Genomic DNA, 18,318 nt, shown 5'->3' on the forward strand with positions numbered 1-18,318 from the left:
ACCTCTAATTATAGATAAGGATTTCTAAAATGTTGGAGTGCGGTGTGAAGGAAGTGGTTCGAACTCCCCAAAAATATTGTGGAGATTTAATTTAATTTTTTTTCATTATCTCTTAAATGAAAGTTAAAGTTTCTTGAATATTAATATTCAAAGTTTCTTGAATATTAATATTCAATGATTAAATCTACATTGTACTATATAAAAGTTGACGTAAACTAGTATAAAATTATGTAATATGTTGTATCATGAACTAGGGGTGGGCACTATTTAGTTTAGTTCGGTTTGGTTCAGCCCTAGAACCGAACCAAACTAAAACCAAATGGTTCATGAATTTATGAACCAAATACACACCAAATTATAGAACCGAACCGAACCAAACCAAATTAATTTTATTCAGTTCAGTTTGATACTATAATTTAGTTCGATTCAGTTTGGTTTGGTTTGATTTTATCTTATATATTCATTATTCAATAAAAATTAATATAATAATAATACATTATTAATACAACAATAATCTTGAGTCTATAAATTAACAAACAACATGTAAAATCTAACAATAGTAAATTAACATAATAAATTCTAAAAATAATCTAGAAATCCATAAATAATAATCAACATATGTCATGACCCAACCTAGACCTAGCAAGATATTGTCCGCTTTGGGCCTTAACAAGGCCCGCACGGTTTTGTTTCTGGGGCGCCCATACACCCCAAAACGCATCTTGTCAATTAAGGTGTGGATCACCCCTTATAAACCCAGCATTTCTCCCGTGCTTTGCCGATGTGGGATTCGCCTAGGGTGTAATATCATGACCCAACCTAGACCTGGCAAGATATTGTCCGCTTTGGGCCTTAACAAGGCCTGCACGGTTTTGTTCCTGGGGCACTCATACACCCTAAAACGCGTCTTGCCAATTAATGTGTGGATCACCCCTTATAAACCCAACATCTCTCCCGTGCTTTGACGATGTAGGATTCGCGTAGGGTGTTACATACACTCCCCCTTGGGGACTCAGCGTCCTCGCTGAGGTTTGCCCTACCATTGCTCAAGAGGACACGCAGAGCCGCTCTGATACCATAATGTCATGACCCAACCTAGACCTGACAAGATATTGTCTGCTTTGGGGTGTATGGGCACCCCAGAAACAAACCTGTGCGGGCCTTGTTAAGGCCCAAAGCAGACAGTATATTACCAGGTATAGGTTGGGTCATGACAACATAATAAAATCTAATAACAATAAATTAACATAATATAGTTCAACAATAATCTAGAAATCGACTATACATTAGAAAATAAACGTTAAACTTTCATTGCCAATGAGTACTCTCCCAATCACCACTTTTTCATCTTTTAACTTCCACATTCGCCTTTGCCCTGGTGGTTGGGCTGCTGCCCTCACAAGCGTGAGGGCAGCGGTTCAGGCCCCCACAAAAGCATTGTGGAGGCTAAACATTTATTAAAAACTCTTCTCCTTTACGAATGCGAGTGGAGTAGGGACACACCTCCTCTGTGAGGGTTATCTGTCTGGGCATGTACCATATAAAATTTAATGTAATGCATAAATCACAGTTATATCCATCTGATTGTAAATATCAGTGTAATGTTTGCTATAATAGCAGTTGTAAATATATGTGTACTGCAGTATCTAGTGCGTAACCAATATTCCAAAAAAAAAAAAAAATTCACATTCACAATCCTTACATTATCTCTCAAAGTCAAAGCAAGCCATTAGCAAAGCATGAACAATAAAATAAAATAAAATGTATGCTATGACATATATAATCACATGTATTAATTAACAAACAAAAATTAAAAAGAATAAATTCTGAACCATTTTTTACTTTTAATTTTAATTTTTTCTTGAACCATTTAGTTTGGTAATTTGGATCGGTTTTGAACCGAACTAAATAAAAAATGAAATGGTTCAGATTTTTTGAACCATTTAGTTTTTATGACGGTTCGGTTTGATTTGGTTCAGATTGAATCGAACCAAATGTCCACCCCTACTTGAACAATAGTCTCATGTAATAAAAAAAAAAGTGTGTGGTGCGGTTGGAAAATTATGTAGGAACGTATATGTTGTATAGGATATTGTAATTAAAGAGGTATCAGCAGAAGGTCCAAATTCGTTATATATTAACTTAACAATTTCCATTCTTGGTTTAAAATCTTCTTCAGAGACTGCCTACCTTCCTTTGAATTTCATATGGGAGAAGTTGAAGAAGTGCAACTCCAAGTCATTGATAAGTCAAGTTTCTGTATGTTTACCGAGATTAATTAAAGTCTCTTTAGTAAAAGATTCATGTTTAGTTGATATATGTGATGTGATTAAGGCTTGAGCTGGTTTACTTGTCATTTGAGCTGGTTTACTTGTCATCTCTAGCTTATTCTATCTCCTGCACCTGCAACTAATATATTTACCTGTGCTGACTGCTGTGTGCACTTGACAGTTGGAGGAGATAAAGAAGCAACCTTACCAATGCAATGTGATGTGGCCAACCAACTAACACTAAATCGATCAAGAAACCATTTGAGGTGGATCCGGATAGGCATCCTTGCATCATTTGTTCTCTGTTGCCAGGCAGCAGCTATTCTCCTGGGAAGACAGTACTATGACAAAGGTGGAAATAGCAAATGGTTGTCAACACTTGCGCAATTTGGAGGCTTCCCAATTCTCCTTCTTTCCTACTGCATTAATCCACCAAGAAGAAAATGTAAAAACACTGAAATCGTATTTGTCCACACAAAGCGTCTTTTTTTCTTTATCCTAGTCTCAGGGTACATTTGTAATTGAGGTTGGACAACTGTAGTTTAAAAGTTACAGCACTAAAGTGTTTGTTAAACACTAACTACTGTGGCTTAAAAGCTATGTTGATATATTTTTTCACTTATATAATGAAAATTTTATTATATCTTTAATAATTTTATCAAAATTATTATTTAAAATTTACATTTACTATATATTACTAATTATTATTTCATATCTACAGTTTTTTTTTTTCCACAGTTATAGCACCTCAATCCTAAACGCACCCTCAGTCTACGTCTCTGTTGGCATACTCCTAGCAGCAAACGGCTTTCTCTATTCAGTTGGCCTCCTCTATCTTCCAGTTTCAACATTTTCCCTCATCACTGCATCCCAACTGGCCTTCAATTCTTTATTCTCCTACTTTCTCAATAAACAAAAGTTCACTCCGTACATAGTCAATTGTTTAGTCCTTCTCACCATCTCCTCCACCCTCCTTGTTTTCCAAAATGACTCCGAAAACTCAACAGGAGTATCAAAACGAAAGTATGCAATTGGATTCATACTGTTGGTGCATCAGCAGGGTATGGATTGTTGCTTTCCCTTACGCAACTCGCCTTCACATGGGTTGTAAATAGGGAAGCCTTTGCAGCTATCTTGGATATGGTATTGTATCCATATTTTGCTGCAAGTTGTGCTATTCTAGTGGGACTGTTTGTTAGCAGAGAGTGGGTGAATTTAAAGAGAGAAATGGAAGAGTATAAACTAGGGAAAGTTTCTTAAATCATGACTCTGGTTTGGAGAGCTATATGTTGGCAGCTGTATGCTATTGGCTCAACAGGACTGATTTTTGAGACGTCTTCCCTCTTCTCTAATGCCGTAGGGATCGCGGGTTTGCCTATTGTTCCAGTCCTAGCTGTGGTCTTTTTCCACGACAAAATGCATGGCTTGAAAGTGATTGCCATGGTGTTGGCTATATGGGGCTTCCTTTCATATGTCTACCAGCACTATCTGGACGACCGCAACTCCAAGAGTGATAATGTCCAAACAAATCTTTGAATTTTCCCAAGCCTCTTCTCCTGTGAATCAATAGAGAAATAAGAAAGGTTCTGAAATGGGCGTAAATCAACCTGAGAGGCTTTATAAGCTATATATTAAGTAAAATGATATAATTGTGAAGGCGAACTTTTATGCTGCAATCCATAGCATCTCCAGTTGTTGGAAAGCTGAACCCGGAAACAAAGATAACAAAATAAAAAGTTTGCCTTCACTGTTATTAGCTAATCAGTTGAATGTTAAACATGGCCATCTTCCTATCCATGAAATCTTTAGAAGCTCTTTCAAGCAGCGTAATTGGGCACCAATTCACAAAGGCTTTGAATTTCTCATCTCCTTCAAATATTGGTTGTCACATAATGCATTTTCATTAGAATAGAAGGCCCTAGTCAAAGCTCTCCTGCGAAAAGCTTTTAAAAAGAGAAGCACTTGCAGTGTTTTGGCCTTTGGGCACATTGTTCTAAACCTAGTAATGATCTTCTCTCATGACATAATGAAGGGATAAATGTCGTTACCATGGTAATGGCCTGCAAGGCTCTGTTTCATATAAATATTATCTGGAAATTTTGAATACCAAGCGCGGTGGCAAAAAGGTTAGTGTAGTCACAAAGGCTCCCCTAATTGATGGGGATAGATGGCTGATGACCAAATGACTATCTGTAATTCCACCTATTCAAACTTTTCATTTAACAAAAAAGAATAAATTCGAAGTTACAAGCAAGGCAACATTCTTGTACTACAACTAGATCATGCCCGCTGGACTTTAATCAACTACATGAGACAGCCGACATAGTGAGCTCGTGGATATTTTCTCTGTAGTTGTGGCCATTGCACAAAGAACTGATCAGCTATACATAACTTGTAGAGAAGCAAACCACTTAGAGAAAGCCTTTTCACCCTTGCAATACTCTCAACATAAAAGATGGATGACCATCTAATTCCAATGACCTAAAGGAAAAATGGAGAAGGTTAAATGAGGAACCTCAATACCATCAACTTTCGCAGGTATTAAGTGGGAAATTAGTGAAAACAGAGGCTCAGGTGAAAGTTCTCACACCTTAAATAAGAAGGCAATCACACAGAGAGGAATACAAGTCCCAGGGCCATTGCAAAGAACCTAAAGTGAGAGGAAAGTTGATAATTAAAAACCAACTTTAAGCATGTTGCAAAATTACTAAACTACTAAAGAAAACACGAGCTAGGGACAAATTCATTACCACTTGTGGCCTGATTTTAACCATCAGCCATAGTGCGTGAGTGGTAGCTAGTAAAGTTGTCCATACAGAGGTTACATATGACTGTCCAACTTCCCTGCTTCTATAGATCTGCATGAACTGAGCAGAGGACCCCTTGATCACTTTCTGCAGTAACAACCAATTTAGTGAGTAACCTTCAAGAAAAGTGAGTTGAAAAAAAAAAAATTGGAGAAACCATTAAGATTAAATGAATAATTATATCAGGAGGAAAGTAAAGTAATGCAACACATATGAAAAAAATCTGTAAACAAGTTTCTTCTTCATTCCAACATTTAACAGTAAACGTTAGGCAAAATTCTACAAATAAATCATCTCTAAATAGTTTGCATTTTGCAAAAGATTTCCATCTTGAGAGATCAACTACTTCGGCTAGATTAACAACAAATCTCTCGATCCTCAAAGAGTAAGTTGCTACATGTATTTAATCAAGACCAAATTTAACAGTGAATTCAACTACAATGATTAGAAATACTTGGAAGAACCTGAAAACAGTGAACAAATAACAGGAACAAGAAGAAAATCAATAAATAAATAAACAAAATTTAGAAACAGTCAAATCAAGCAACCTACTTTGTGCAGCAATGAATCCTCGAACACACGAGCTTTTTGGAGACTCATGTTATCAGTAGCAGCAGCAATGTAGAAGCGCGGCGTAAACCTATCCATTTGCAGCACGGATAAGAGATTCATCATCTCCGCCGTGTGGCCGCCTATTAAAATTTCCAATTAATAACAATTAATTGATGATAAATATAGATGAATAGCATCAAGTAAAGCAAGCAAAAATAATTAAAAAAAATCAAAAACTTGTTTTTAATCATATTTAAATTTATATAAATGTCTCTGACTTATTAATTACCTGAACCTAAAACAATGAGAGTGGAGAGCGGCTGCGGAGATTTGAGGCGGCGTGATTTTCCAGTCAAATAGAGAACGTGCAGAAGACGAATTAGAAAAATTGCAACACTAGTGGCAATAATTGTCATTATATAAAAGTAAAAATCATCCATTTTGTTCATCTCAAGAATTTGAATTTACATGTCTATTGAAAGTGAAACGAACTGAGTCGTAAAATATCAGTTTTATGACGGATTAGTTTATTCGAATTCTATGATCCGAGAGAAGAAAACGAAAATTTGTCTAGCAATCTCGAATCGGCGACGACCAAGAGAGGAATAGAGCAATTCTCTATGATGTCAGCTTTACGCAAGCTCCCCCTTTTGTGCTCGTCGTCGCTAAATTCTTTTTCCCGTATTTTTTTTATTCGAGCTTTAAAAGTAGAATGATTATCATCTAGCTCCCTCCTACGTTTCTTTATTTTTATTTAATGATATAATTAATTTTCTATGTTGTATTAGCCCCATCTATTGGATTTCTATGGCAAAACCAAAATTGTTCACATCTCATTACCATCAAACGGTTGCTGGCTAAGACATAAAAATTCAACATCACAAAAACTGTCCTTGAATAAAATATAATCATGCCCCTAGTACAGCTTAATTAATTAATGACTTTAGTTATTTTATATGATCATGTAAAGATACATAATTCTTCTACAGCCGTTAGATTTTTATTTAACGACTGTGAAAATAATATTATTTTATTATTTTATATTTCCACAACCATTGAATTTTCATTAAATGGATGTAGAAGAATCATGTATCTTACATGATTATGTAAGATAACAATCTCCTTAATTAATTTATCTTTTTTGGAAAACTCGTATTGGTGGTATAGAAAAGTAGAAACTGTAAAGTTCTTAAGAAAATGGGAAATAGAAAAATTTACATATACCTTAGAAGTAAACTTTTTTCAATTTTGTTTCTCTTTAATTTCATGAATGAAGAAGCATCCAATTTTTCAATTTTATTTTTCTCTTCCAACAACTAGATGTCTGCAATTCTGCAAGCAGCGATTCCAAGTAAACGTTTTGAACATGTGCTATCTTGGGCCAATCTTGTCCCCTTTCCTTCTCACATCGCTTCTTCAGTTTATAGCATTGTGAAATGAACAAATTCTGTAGTTTGGTGACCGAAATTTTTGCAAGCCCTCCTAAACCAGATACAGGATAGACCGAAATTTTATCACGACAAGCTACGTGCTTTACCAGATAATCAATAATTTTTTCTTTATCCTTATCTCTTCCAGACACCTTAGGCTGAGTTACTATGGAGCCAGTATGGCATCCTTCCATGACTTCAGCTTACCTATCTGAAAGTACTGCATCTACCTCAATTCAAATGAAACTTGATCCGCCCTTGAGCAATTTCATCTAACCTCCTTCTAATATCTCTCTTTCTATTGCCAATATCGCAACAAAACAAGATATTACTTAGAGAAAATCTATTAAAGAAGGAAGTTTGTTCATTTTCAGACTCCAATTGAGATGATTTTGTTGCACACTCATCCATTGTATCTTTCGCCTTGTAAGCAGCTTTCACAGCCAATTCCGAATTGCCTTGTCTTTTATTTGCATCTCTTCAGCATGTTCAGCCACGACTTGTCTAGTAGAGAGCAAGTTTGAAAGCCGTTTCATTTCTTTGTCAACACCCCAAAGCAACCCGAGATCCTTTTGGATTTGCGAGTTCAAATTCTCCAGCAACATCTGAAAAAAAAAAACTTTAAAGACTAACCACGTTGCTCAATCACATTCGAGATTCCATGGTATTTTCAGAGAAGATGGAAGTACATTTCGTCCTCCACTTTCAAACATGTTCCCGCGAAGATGCTGCAAGCAGTGAGGATGATTTTATGCGTTACAGTCTCACAGATCAAATAAATGTAACTTTTCATATAACAATAAGCTATTAACAAGTCCATTAATTAATAACGCCCCAAAAACAACGATTTACAAACTTCAAGATCTGCGCTCAAGTTTATTTTCTGTTGCTTCCTTATACTCCTGGGAATTTGAGGTCTTGTGTAACTAAAGAATTTTTTTACTATTGATGTCGTAATTAATGTACAAAGCAAAATTAAAAGATTGTTTATTAAAATTACCAAAAGATGCTGCAATTTCTGTTGCTTCAAGATTATTTATTAAAGATTGTCGTAATTAATGTCTTCTCTAATCGCCCAGCTTCTTGTTTCTTTTATTGGTTGCTATAAAAATGACCCCAAAAAAAAATAAAAAATCTTAGTATCATGTAGTTGTTTCACCAATAGAGAAAGCAAAAATCTAGAAAAGCATAAATGCTAATTTATTAGTAATTTTAACCTTTTGTATGTAGGGTTGTCAAAAATACCACCAAACTTGAATTTGATGGGAAAAAAAAATCTATTATTGTAAATAATCATATTAATTTGGTCCACCCACTATATATATTTCAAATTTTAAACATTTAAAGTCTATATTTAAAAGCCTAATTTCATTAAAATAAAATTTAAAAATTATAAAAACCTAACTTCATATATATGTGTGTGTGCGCGCACGCGCGTGTATGTATATATGTGTATATTATATATATGTATGTATGCATGTATATGTATAAACAAAATTATTATATTTTTTATCTTTTTTTTTTCCAAATGCCCACCTATAAAACTTATAAATCTATTTAAAAGAAAAAAACTTACATCTCTCTCTTTTTTTTAAAGATTTTATCCATTGTTGCCATAACAATAAGAAAAAGATTTGATATTTCTTCATTGTCCTCTATTGAGTATTGTAAATTAAAATTTTCTTATAATTACAAAAGTAGAGTATACAATATTTGAGAAGAGATGATAATTTATAAAATTAAAAGAAATTAAGGTATAAAAATTAAATTAACTAAATTAGATATTAATAAAAATTATTAAATGGGTACATTTAAAAGTTATTTGTCTTTTCAAATTATTTCATATAAGAAAATAAAATAAGTATGGTATAAAAGTGATTAATGAAGGCTAATAAAGTATAATGAAGGACTCGAATGTAACAACTGTTATTTTTCCCCTCGAACGAAGCTATGTTCGTGTTTAGGCGCATTTAATACGTTGCTTCGATTAATATACCTAAGTTGCTTCGATCGCTCAAAACAGTATATTAAATACGTTGCTTCAGACCATGGTTACGTGCTTTAATCAAATCAAACGATCCCAGAAGAAACACAAAAACGGGTCACACAAATTGATCGGATCCACATTTGATAAGCCGTTCGATAACCGTTGCGGGTTGGGACCCACGTTTCATCTGCCATTCGATCAGGATAACTTCAGTGACACGCGCCTTACAACACTTCCCGTTATTCTTAAAAGAGGGCAAAAATAAGAACTTTTTGAAAGTCATTGTTCCGAAGGAAGCGCTTGTTCTCTATTAGGACAGAGAGACGGAACAAAGCTCAGCTTCTAGTTCTTGATAGGAGGAGTCCAAGTCAAATTCATTTCATGGCTTCGAAGATTTCAACTTCCTTCATAAGCCCCTTCGTAATCCATTTCAACTGTAAAAATAGTAACAATAAAAATAAACACTTAAACGTCCCGTTGCTTTTTTCTTCTCGTCGCTTACTCCCTGCTTCTTGCAAAATGCGACAGCGTAGTTTCGGGTACTTTTGCTTTCTCTCTTTCTCAATCTCCTTAACTGGGTTAACCTATAATACAATTAATTGGCATTCAATTGAAAAAAAAAATGATTCAGTTCGCAGCAGAAGAGACAGCACGTGAAGAAAGGTTCGCCTGATCAGCAGCGGCCAAATGATGCAGATTTGGTGCCAACTAGTGATGGGGATTCCGAATCTGAAAGTTCTTTGATAGATAGGGAGCCAATTGATGTGGAGCATACCGAAGAACAAAACTTGGGCAGTGTATTTGTGCCTGAGCTTAAGGAATCTCTGGTATTTCTTTTTTCTGTAGATTTAAATTTTATAGCTGACTGTTATTTCTTAATCCAGCAATTGAGTATGCGACATGTTCCACGCAAGTACTTTATCATTCAGATAACTGACTGGAAATGATGACTTATTATTTTATTTTGATTTGTACTTTGCAATGCAACTTGTAGTTGGTATTTGTAGTTTAATTTGACAATGAACATTGGTAAAACTAAGGAAGTTTAATTTGACAATGAACATTGGTAAAACTAAGGAAGTTTCTTTCTTCCAGGTCTTAAATTGCGATGGTGGAGAGGAGCTTTCAACTTCCCAATTAGATAATCTGATAAGCATGATAAGAAATGCTGAGAAAAGTAATTACTTTTAGTGTGTCTTTTCTTTGGTTTGGTGTCTTGTTATCAATTTTTGGAGGATTATATGCGTGTCCAATTGCTCATTGTACATATATTTCAGATATCCTTCTTCTCAATGAAGCACGAGTTCAAGCACTTGAAGATCTCCACAAGATTCTACAGGAGAAGGAGGCATTGCAAGGAGAGATTAATGCTTTGGAGATGAGATTGGCTGAAACGGATGCACGGATTAGAGTTGCTGCCCAAGAGAAGATACACGTGGAACTCTTGGAAGATCAGTTACAGAAACTGCAGCATGAATTGACTCACAGGGGTGTTTCTGAACATAGTGAGCTGGATGTTTTTGCAAATCAAAACGAACCTGCAAATGAGGACCTTGTGTTGAACAATAGTGAAATTCATTCTTTTAGCAAGGAGCTTGATTCGTTGAAGACAGAGAATCTGTCCCTGAAGAATGATATAAAAGTGCTCAAGGCAGAGCTTAATAGTGTCAAGGATGCAGATGAGCGTGTGGTAATGCTGGAAATGGAACGCTCATCCTTGGAGTCATCTTTGAAAGAATTGGAATCTAAATTGTCTATTTCTCAAGAAGATGTTGCAAAATTGTCAACTCTAAAAGTTGAATGCAAGGACTTGTATGAAAAGGTAGAAAATTTGCAAGGATTGCTGGCTAAGGCAACAAAACAGGCTGATCAAGCTATTTCAGTGTTACAACAAAACCAGGAGCTCCGAAAGAAAGTAGATAAGTTGGAAGAATCTCTTGATGAAGCTAATATCTACAAGTTATCGTCAGAGAAAATGCAGCAATATAATGAGTTAATGCAACAAAAGATGAAATTATTGGAGGAGCGTCTTCAAAGGTCTGACGAAGAGATTCATTCTTATGTTCAGTTATATCAGGAATCTGTGAAGGAGTTTCAAGATACTCTTCATAGTCTGAAAGAAGAAAGCAAGAAAAGAGCAGTACATGAACCCGTGGATGATATGCCTTGGGAATTTTGGAGCCGCTTATTGCTTATTATTGATGGATGGTTGCTTGAGAAGAAATTATCAACCAGTGAAGCAAAGCTGTTACGTGAAATGGTGTGGAAGAGAAATGGACGTATTCGTGATGCTTACATGGAATGCAAGGAAAAGAATGAGCATGAAGCTATATCTACATTTCTCAAGCTGACATCATCATCAATCAGGTATTGTTTTTGGTATTTATAAGTTTCAGAGAATTACTGCTCTTATCTAATTTTTGCTTTGTTGAATTTTAGTTCAGGATTGCATGTCATTCATATTGCAGCAGAAATGGCACCAGTTGCTAAGGTAAGCTTAGTGAGCTTGGCACTTCTTTGCTCTGTTAGTATCATTATTGTGAACTTATTCTAATCTTTTTGGAAAATGTTAAACTCTTCCTTGTTTCAGGTTGGTGGTTTGGGAGATGTTGTGGCTGGTCTTGGTAAAGCACTGCAGAAGAAAGGTCACCTTGTAGAGATTGTCCTTCCAAAGTATGATTGCATGCAGTATGATCGTATTGATGACTTGAGGGTATGCAACTAACTTGGTCTATGAGCAGCTTGGTTTTATGATGTTTGAGATGACACATTTACTTTATACAGGCCCTAGATGTTGTGGTGGAGTCATATTTTGATGGCAGACTATTCAAAAATAAAGTGTGGGTCAGCACGATAGAAGGTAGCAATTTTCTTTTTATTTGTTAGTGTGAGAACTGATACAACTTAGCAGTGAATTCTGACCACATGTATGGCTGCAGGTCTTCCTGTTTACTTTATTGAGCCTCATCATCCTGATAAGTTCTTCTGGAGAGGACAATTTTATGGAGAGCATGATGATTTCAGACGTTTTTCATTTTTTAGCCGCGCAGCGCTTGAGTTGCTTCTTCAAGCTGGCAAGCAACCGGACATCATTCACTGTCATGATTGGCAAACAGCTTTTGTTGTATGGTCAATTGGAATTTCACTGTTGACTTTATGTTCTCCTTCATCACCTGATTATTTGTTTTGTTATGGTAAAAATTGTTTTTGATTTTCTAGGCACCACTCTATTGGGATTTATATGTTCCAAAAGGATTAAATTCTGCTCGAGTTTGTTTTACTTGCCACAACTTCGAGTACCAAGGGACTGCACCTGCAAAAGAATTGGCATCTTGTGGTCTTGATGTCCAGCAGCTAAATAGACCAGACAGAATGCAGGACAACTCAGCCCATGACAGGATCAATCCTTTAAAAGTATGAGAATGATTGTTACAATGATACTTATGGTATTCCTCAGGGAAACATTTTCACTATTTATTTGTTTATTTTTGTAGGGTGCAATTGTGTTCTCTAATATTGTAACAACAGTGTCACCCTCCTATGCTCAAGAGGTACGGACATCTGAGGTATGGATGTTTTTTTGATAAGGATGCAATGTGGATTTTTGCATTAGGTACTATGGATTGCTAGAAGTAACTGTTTATTGTCTCATAGTATCTATCGTTAATATCGTGCACCCATGTTCTAGGTATTCAATGAAAAGTCTCTATTTTATATTTGTTTTATAGGGTGGACAAGGCCTCCATTCAACACTTAATTTTCACTCCAAAAAGTTTGTTGGCATTCTAAATGGAATCGACACTGATGCATGGAATCCGGCCACCGATACTTTTCTCAAAGTCCAGTACAATGCTAATGACCTTCAAGGAAAAGCAGAAAATAAAAAATCCATCAGAAAGCATCTAGGACTTTCTTCTGCAGACGCTAGGAAGCCGTTGGTAAAGTTTACATGAAGTTTTCACCTTAGACACAACTTATACTCTATTTGAATGTATGCTGCACATTTTGTTGCTTCATAATCTAATTCTTAAAAAAGTAAAATAAATGATATCACGCACTACATTGGGGCCTACATTATGATTCAGTGATGGAGATTTTGAATCCTGAAAAGATTTGTTTACTGCATCACCTGAATTTTAAGTTATGCATCTATATATGATGAAGACTTTAAGCACATACTTTGCATTCATATATATTGAATATAGTGAGCACAACATCTGATATTAAGTTACAGATACTTAAAAGATTATGCTTTTAGGAAATTCATTTAATTTGAAGTGCCTTTTCTTTTTCTTCATTAATTTCTTTTGTTAACACCCTGCATCCACTGTGCATTCTGTTGTCATTAAGAATTTATTTTTGTTACCTACACATATGACCATATCCTGCTTTCTGCTCTGGTACAGTCTTTGCAATTGTGCTCGCATTCTTACTTGCAACTCCTTGATTTATCCTTTGATAGGTTGGATGCATAACAAGGTTGGTGCCACAGAAAGGCGTGCATCTTATTAGACATGCAATATATCGAACATTGGAGCTGGGAGGACAATTTATACTTCTTGGTTCAAGCCCAGTGCCGCATATTCAGGTTTATCCAATTTTACTATCTTCTTTTTCCTTTCTTCGAAAGCACATATTCAATATTTGCAATTTATATATAAAGTTAGGACAAGGAGGGGATCTTACTGTAAACAACAATTGTGAACCTTGGTTACATCATATTGAAGTCTGGTGCTAGTGTCATTCTTTCCCCATTTCTCAACTTTTTTCCCTTTTAGTTTTTGTGTTTGAAAGTGTTGGTGTGCATCATGCTATGATTACTGGTGATTACGCATCGTGATGGCATCTGATGATCCTAGTACTGTTCTGTACTTATGTTTAGATTTGAATATATGTGATATATTCATTATTTGTAACTTTTAGTAGTTATTGCTTGGTTGTACTGCCAGCTGATGGCTGCTTTGATCTTTCTGATTGTAGCTACTGGTTTCCATTTTGAGCTGAATTGAAGTCTTCCTTACTTTCAACTTTATCATTCAATGTGCTGACTCTTGTGATTTCAGTGAACTGATTAGGGACCTTTACTTCTTTAAATGATAATTATTTTCTCTGTAGAGAGAATTCGAGGGCATTGCAAATCATTTTCAAAATCACGATCACATTCGGCTGATATTGAAGTACGATGAATCTATTTCCCACTCCATTTATGCTGCATCAGACATTTTCATTATCCCATCTATCTTTGAGCCTTGTGGCCTTACACAGGTAATTCTTCTTGAACAGTGAATTCAGTCGTAAGAAATGAAGAAATAGATGGATGTGGCTAAAGCTTATACCTCCTACAGAATATTGAAACCTTGAAAAGAAAGCTTATTTTGTTGAAATCTACCTCTGTATAGATGACATAGCTTAAGATCTGTGGTTCGACTTAATGCAGTAATCTAGATATTAGCCAAATGCCTCTGTTTTGCATGCATATGAATCAAGTGTGAATCTAAATAACAAATTTCAATTTTCATATTATTATTATTATATTTGTCTTAAACATTTGATGATTTTCTGCAGATGATAGCAATGAGATATGGTACTATACCTGTTGCAAGGAAAACTGGAGGTCTGAACGACAGGTAAATCACTGATTGACTGATATCAGGTATATAAGCTATACTAATTGGAGAATTCTTAGCTTTCACAAATTTTCTTCTGTAGTGTATTTGATGTTGATGATGACACAATACCTCTCCAGTTCAGAAATGGATATACTTTTTTGAATCCTGATGAGCAGGTAAATGGAATGCTTATTAGTTTATATAAAAGTGGCATTGGATTTTTTTTTTTTTTGGTTCTTTGGCCACTAGTGTATCATATTTCTTCTAGCATTGCTTTTATAGAAACTTCATGTTTGTTCTTGTCCAATTGCAATTGGTCATATTGCTCCTGGGTTGTTTGTCATTCTAATTTTTCCTAAAATTGGTGAAACTTGACAGGGAGTCAATAGTGGTTTGGAGCGTGCAATTAGTCGCTACAGAAACAACCCAGAGAGTTGGCATCAGCTTGTTCAAAAGGTCATGAGTATAGATTGGAGTTGGGAATTTTCGGCATCACAGTATGAGGATCTTTATGCAAAATCTGTGGCCAGAGCAAGGGCAGCTGCAAGTCGTGCTTAAGCTAGCTGCCCTGTAGAATAGTTTACCCTCAGCGTCTCATACAGATTTTCCATGCAAATCCCACCAGCAGACAGACAGTTGTTGGTTTGATCATTAGATGCAGCAGGTGAAGCAATGGTTTCAGATGCTGATCAGAGGTTTCAGATTTTTTTATTGGATGTAGAAGCTGCATTGGTGGGTTCTATCTACTTCACACCTTTGCCATATTTTACAGGCCATCCTTCATTTTTTTTTTTTTTTTTTTCCATTTTTTGGGTAAATGAGAACCTAGGTTGCAGCTTATGTAAATTATGATTCTCATGGAATTCTTACTTTCACTGAGGAGCTAGATTTATACTTTTATACAGATACAAAGATTCATTGATGTACTTAGTAAAAAAAGGAAGAGAGTCATTGATGTAAAATTATGTACAGCATACATGCTTCTCTCAATCATGAGTGAGATATAGCAACATGTACTGGATAACTCATTGTTTATTAGCAAATGTATTGTTTCTGTTTTGTAACTTATCGTTTTCTGTTTATGACTTTCCCTAAATTCTTTATTTTTCCGGAAATCTCTATCACCTGAAGCCCGTTACCCTTCAAAATCGCCTCTAAGGACACTTAATGATTTAAAGAAAGGTCACGAGTGGTACCTTCCTCGGTTTTTTTTTTTTTTAATAATCTTGCGATTCTCTTTCGCGTTATCACCATTGATTTCACAAGCACCGAAAAAAAAAAAAGAACAAAAAGCAGAACAAGATCAAATTGAAGCATTTTATAAATAATCACAACTCAAATTAAAGCTTCCATGAGCTCACAACAGATTTACATGATATCCAAGAAACCGAAAAGAGAAAAACTCTTATCAACCGAAGCTCACTTTCCGGGGACAAAGTTGGTGGCGTAGGCCCAGGCATTGTTATTGACAGGGTCAGCCAAGTGGTCGGCCAAGTTCTCTAACGGTCCCTTGCCGGTGACAATGGCCTGAACGAAGAAACCAAACATGGAGAACATAGCCAACCTTCCATTCTTGATTTCCTTAACCTTGAGCTCAGCAAAAGCCTCCGGGTCATCAGCCAAACCCAATGGATCAAAGCTGCCACCTGGGTACAATGGGTCAGTCACTTCACCGAGCGGCCCTCCAGCAATTCTGTAACCCTCAACGGCTCCCATCAAGACCACCTGGCAAGCCCAGATGGCCAAGATGCTCTGAGCGTGGATCAGGCTTGGGTTCCCCAAGTAGTCAAGCCCGCCCTCGCTGAAGATCTGGGCCCCCGCCTTGAACCACACGGCCTCACCGAACTTGACTCCGTTGCGGGCCAAGAGCTCCGGGAAGACGCATCCAAGAGCTCCCAACATGGCCCATCTGCAGTGGATGACTTCGAGTTCACGGTTCTTGGCAAAGGTTTCTGGGTCAGCTGAAAGCCCAGCAGTGTCCCAACCGTAGTCACCAGGGAACTCACCAGTCAAGTAGCTTGGGGGCTCGCCAGAGAGTGGGCCCAAGTACTTGACTCTGTCCGGGCCGTACCACGGGCTACCTGAAGAAACAGACTTGCTCCCGGTTTTACGCATGGAGATGCGGCCACCATTGCTCAGCTCATTGCCTGAAGGGGCAAGGTTCACAGCCTTGCCGACGAATGATGAGGAGAGAGCCATGGTCGAGGTTGCCATTGAGGAATTTAATTGAGAAGCAGAAGCTGTGTAAGCAAGAGAAGCTGTGTAAGCAAGAGAAGCTGTTGGTTGTGGTGGATGGGCTTAGTGGGCTCTGTATAAATATGGATTAGAGGAAAGAGTCCTTATCTTAGGAGATCTATATCTCGCTCCCCATTGGCTGGTAATATTTTGAAAGTTTGATTCCTATGCCCACTTGGCACACTCAGTACCACTCACCGGATTTTTACGACAATGCATCACCTAATTCACGGGTTTGGAGATCGTATCTCCTTCCAATAATGCACTGCCACTTCCGCCATCCGATAGCGCCATCCATTATTGTTTAATAACATTGTTGTTCATCTTGTTCTTTTTTTTTAAAAAAAAATTTACATAATATTATTACTCAAATTAGAATTTATATTATATGAAAGAGGGAAAAATATACCCATTCAAATTTGAGAAAAAAAATTAAATCCCTATAATATTTTTAAGAGAGTTCGAACCATCACCCTCACAGTTGTGAGGAAATGGTTCTAATCACTCGGTATCTTGTTCTAATTATACAAATATTATTTATTATTAATTATGTTTTTTATTTTATTATGGGCTATATATATAGAGTGAGAGAGCGTCTTCCGCTAATCATAATATATTTACTTTGTTAAAATAAATATATTACTAAAATATATAAAATAAATAAATTTTAATACATTGAAAATGTACAAATACATTGAGAAACTAATAAGAATGAGATGAACATCATAAAGAAATATCTAGTCTCCTAATTTACTTTGATTACAAACCAGAAATTCCATATACAGTAATATTGAGAAACGAGGATGGTAACAGCCCAAAAAATCAACATGAAAAAGGATCGATGGGTAGACAGAGATCTTATGCTCGACTAAAATCAAGAATTTCAATATTTGTTGTAGACAAATTAATGTATCCTCACAAATTAGTTTGTTACTGTACAACAATGACACGTTTCGGTTTTCCTTTCTAGATACTTTCTACAGGCATCCTATCTGCCACGAAAACTTCATTATTTGTGTTTAAGCTTTCATGACGACGAATCACTTGGGCTTAGTCCAAGTGGCCAGAGTCACTCTCTCACAAATGTGAGGGAAGTGGTTCGAGCCTCCGTAGACGCATTATAGGGGTTTGATTTCAATTTCCTTCCTTGGAGGCTCAGATCTTGAGTGAAGGCAGTCTTTCTCCCAGAATGGGAGTTGACGTCCCTCGAATATTTGAGAGGGTTAAAAATCTGAGCGGTGCCATATCAGAATTGATGTAAATGAATCTCAGTATATATATAATTGTAAATGCCATCATGATCAATAGTTCTCATTGAAAAAAAAAAAAAAAAAGCTTTCATGACGACGTATAATTGTTTCATTAATCTTCCGGCCCAACGTCCGCATCGTCATGGGTTCATTTTCTTTTCATTTTGTCTATCAAGTC

At 36.2% G+C, this 18,318-nt stretch overlaps 3 protein-coding genes and 1 pseudogene across 5 annotated transcripts; 2 read left to right on the top strand and 2 right to left on the bottom strand.

The window, feature by feature from the left end:
* The first annotated feature begins 2,009 nt into the window (after positions 1–2,009).
* On the top strand, positions 2,010–4,309 carry LOC102616635 (probable purine permease 10; annotated as a pseudogene).
* A 148-nt stretch (positions 4,310–4,457) lies between these two features.
* LOC102626940 (UDP-N-acetylglucosamine transferase subunit ALG14) lies at positions 4,458–6,310 on the bottom strand. The gene is made up of 5 exons (XM_025094412.2): positions 5,919–6,310; positions 5,630–5,769; positions 5,021–5,164; positions 4,861–4,920; positions 4,458–4,751 (listed from the first exon to the last, which is right to left on the bottom strand). Exons 1-5 carry the CDS (start codon positions 6,076–6,078, stop codon positions 4,575–4,577), a joined length of 681 nt encoding a protein of 226 aa, XP_024950180.1. The 5' UTR covers positions 6,079–6,310; the 3' UTR covers positions 4,458–4,574.
* A 2,891-nt stretch (positions 6,311–9,201) lies between these two features.
* On the top strand, positions 9,202–15,719 carry LOC102626137 (probable starch synthase 4, chloroplastic/amyloplastic). Of its 3 annotated transcripts, none has more exons than XM_025094741.2 (16): positions 9,202–9,585; positions 9,678–9,873; positions 10,142–10,223; positions 10,324–11,413; positions 11,486–11,537; positions 11,637–11,759; positions 11,831–11,906; positions 11,986–12,170; positions 12,266–12,460; positions 12,541–12,597; positions 12,775–12,984; positions 13,509–13,634; positions 14,162–14,311; positions 14,612–14,673; positions 14,756–14,831; positions 15,034–15,719. In XM_025094741.2, the coding sequence occupies exons 1-16, from the start codon at positions 9,428–9,430 to the stop codon at positions 15,211–15,213; spliced, it is 3,018 nt and encodes a 1,005-aa protein (XP_024950509.1). In that variant the 5' UTR covers positions 9,202–9,427; the 3' UTR covers positions 15,214–15,719. The 3 variants fall into 3 exon arrangements, with proteins under 3 accessions (XP_024950509.1, XP_006467512.1, XP_024950510.1); XM_006467449.4 differs by having other exon boundaries at positions 9,208–9,585; positions 12,541–12,612; XM_025094742.2 differs by lacking the exon at positions 10,142–10,223 and having other exon boundaries at positions 9,210–9,585; positions 12,541–12,612.
* A 236-nt stretch (positions 15,720–15,955) lies between these two features.
* On the bottom strand, positions 15,956–16,946 carry LOC102626435 (chlorophyll a-b binding protein of LHCII type 1). The gene has a single exon (XM_052435164.1). The coding sequence runs from the start codon at positions 16,867–16,869 to the stop codon at positions 16,075–16,077; it is 795 nt and encodes a 264-aa protein (XP_052291124.1). The 5' UTR covers positions 16,870–16,946; the 3' UTR covers positions 15,956–16,074.
* Between the last annotated feature and the right edge of the window lie 1,372 nt (positions 16,947–18,318).

Source organism: Citrus sinensis, chromosome 2 (genome assembly GCF_022201045.2).
Source record: "Citrus sinensis cultivar Valencia sweet orange chromosome 2, DVS_A1.0, whole genome shotgun sequence".
NCBI lineage: Eukaryota > Viridiplantae > Streptophyta > Magnoliopsida > Sapindales > Rutaceae > Citrus > Citrus sinensis.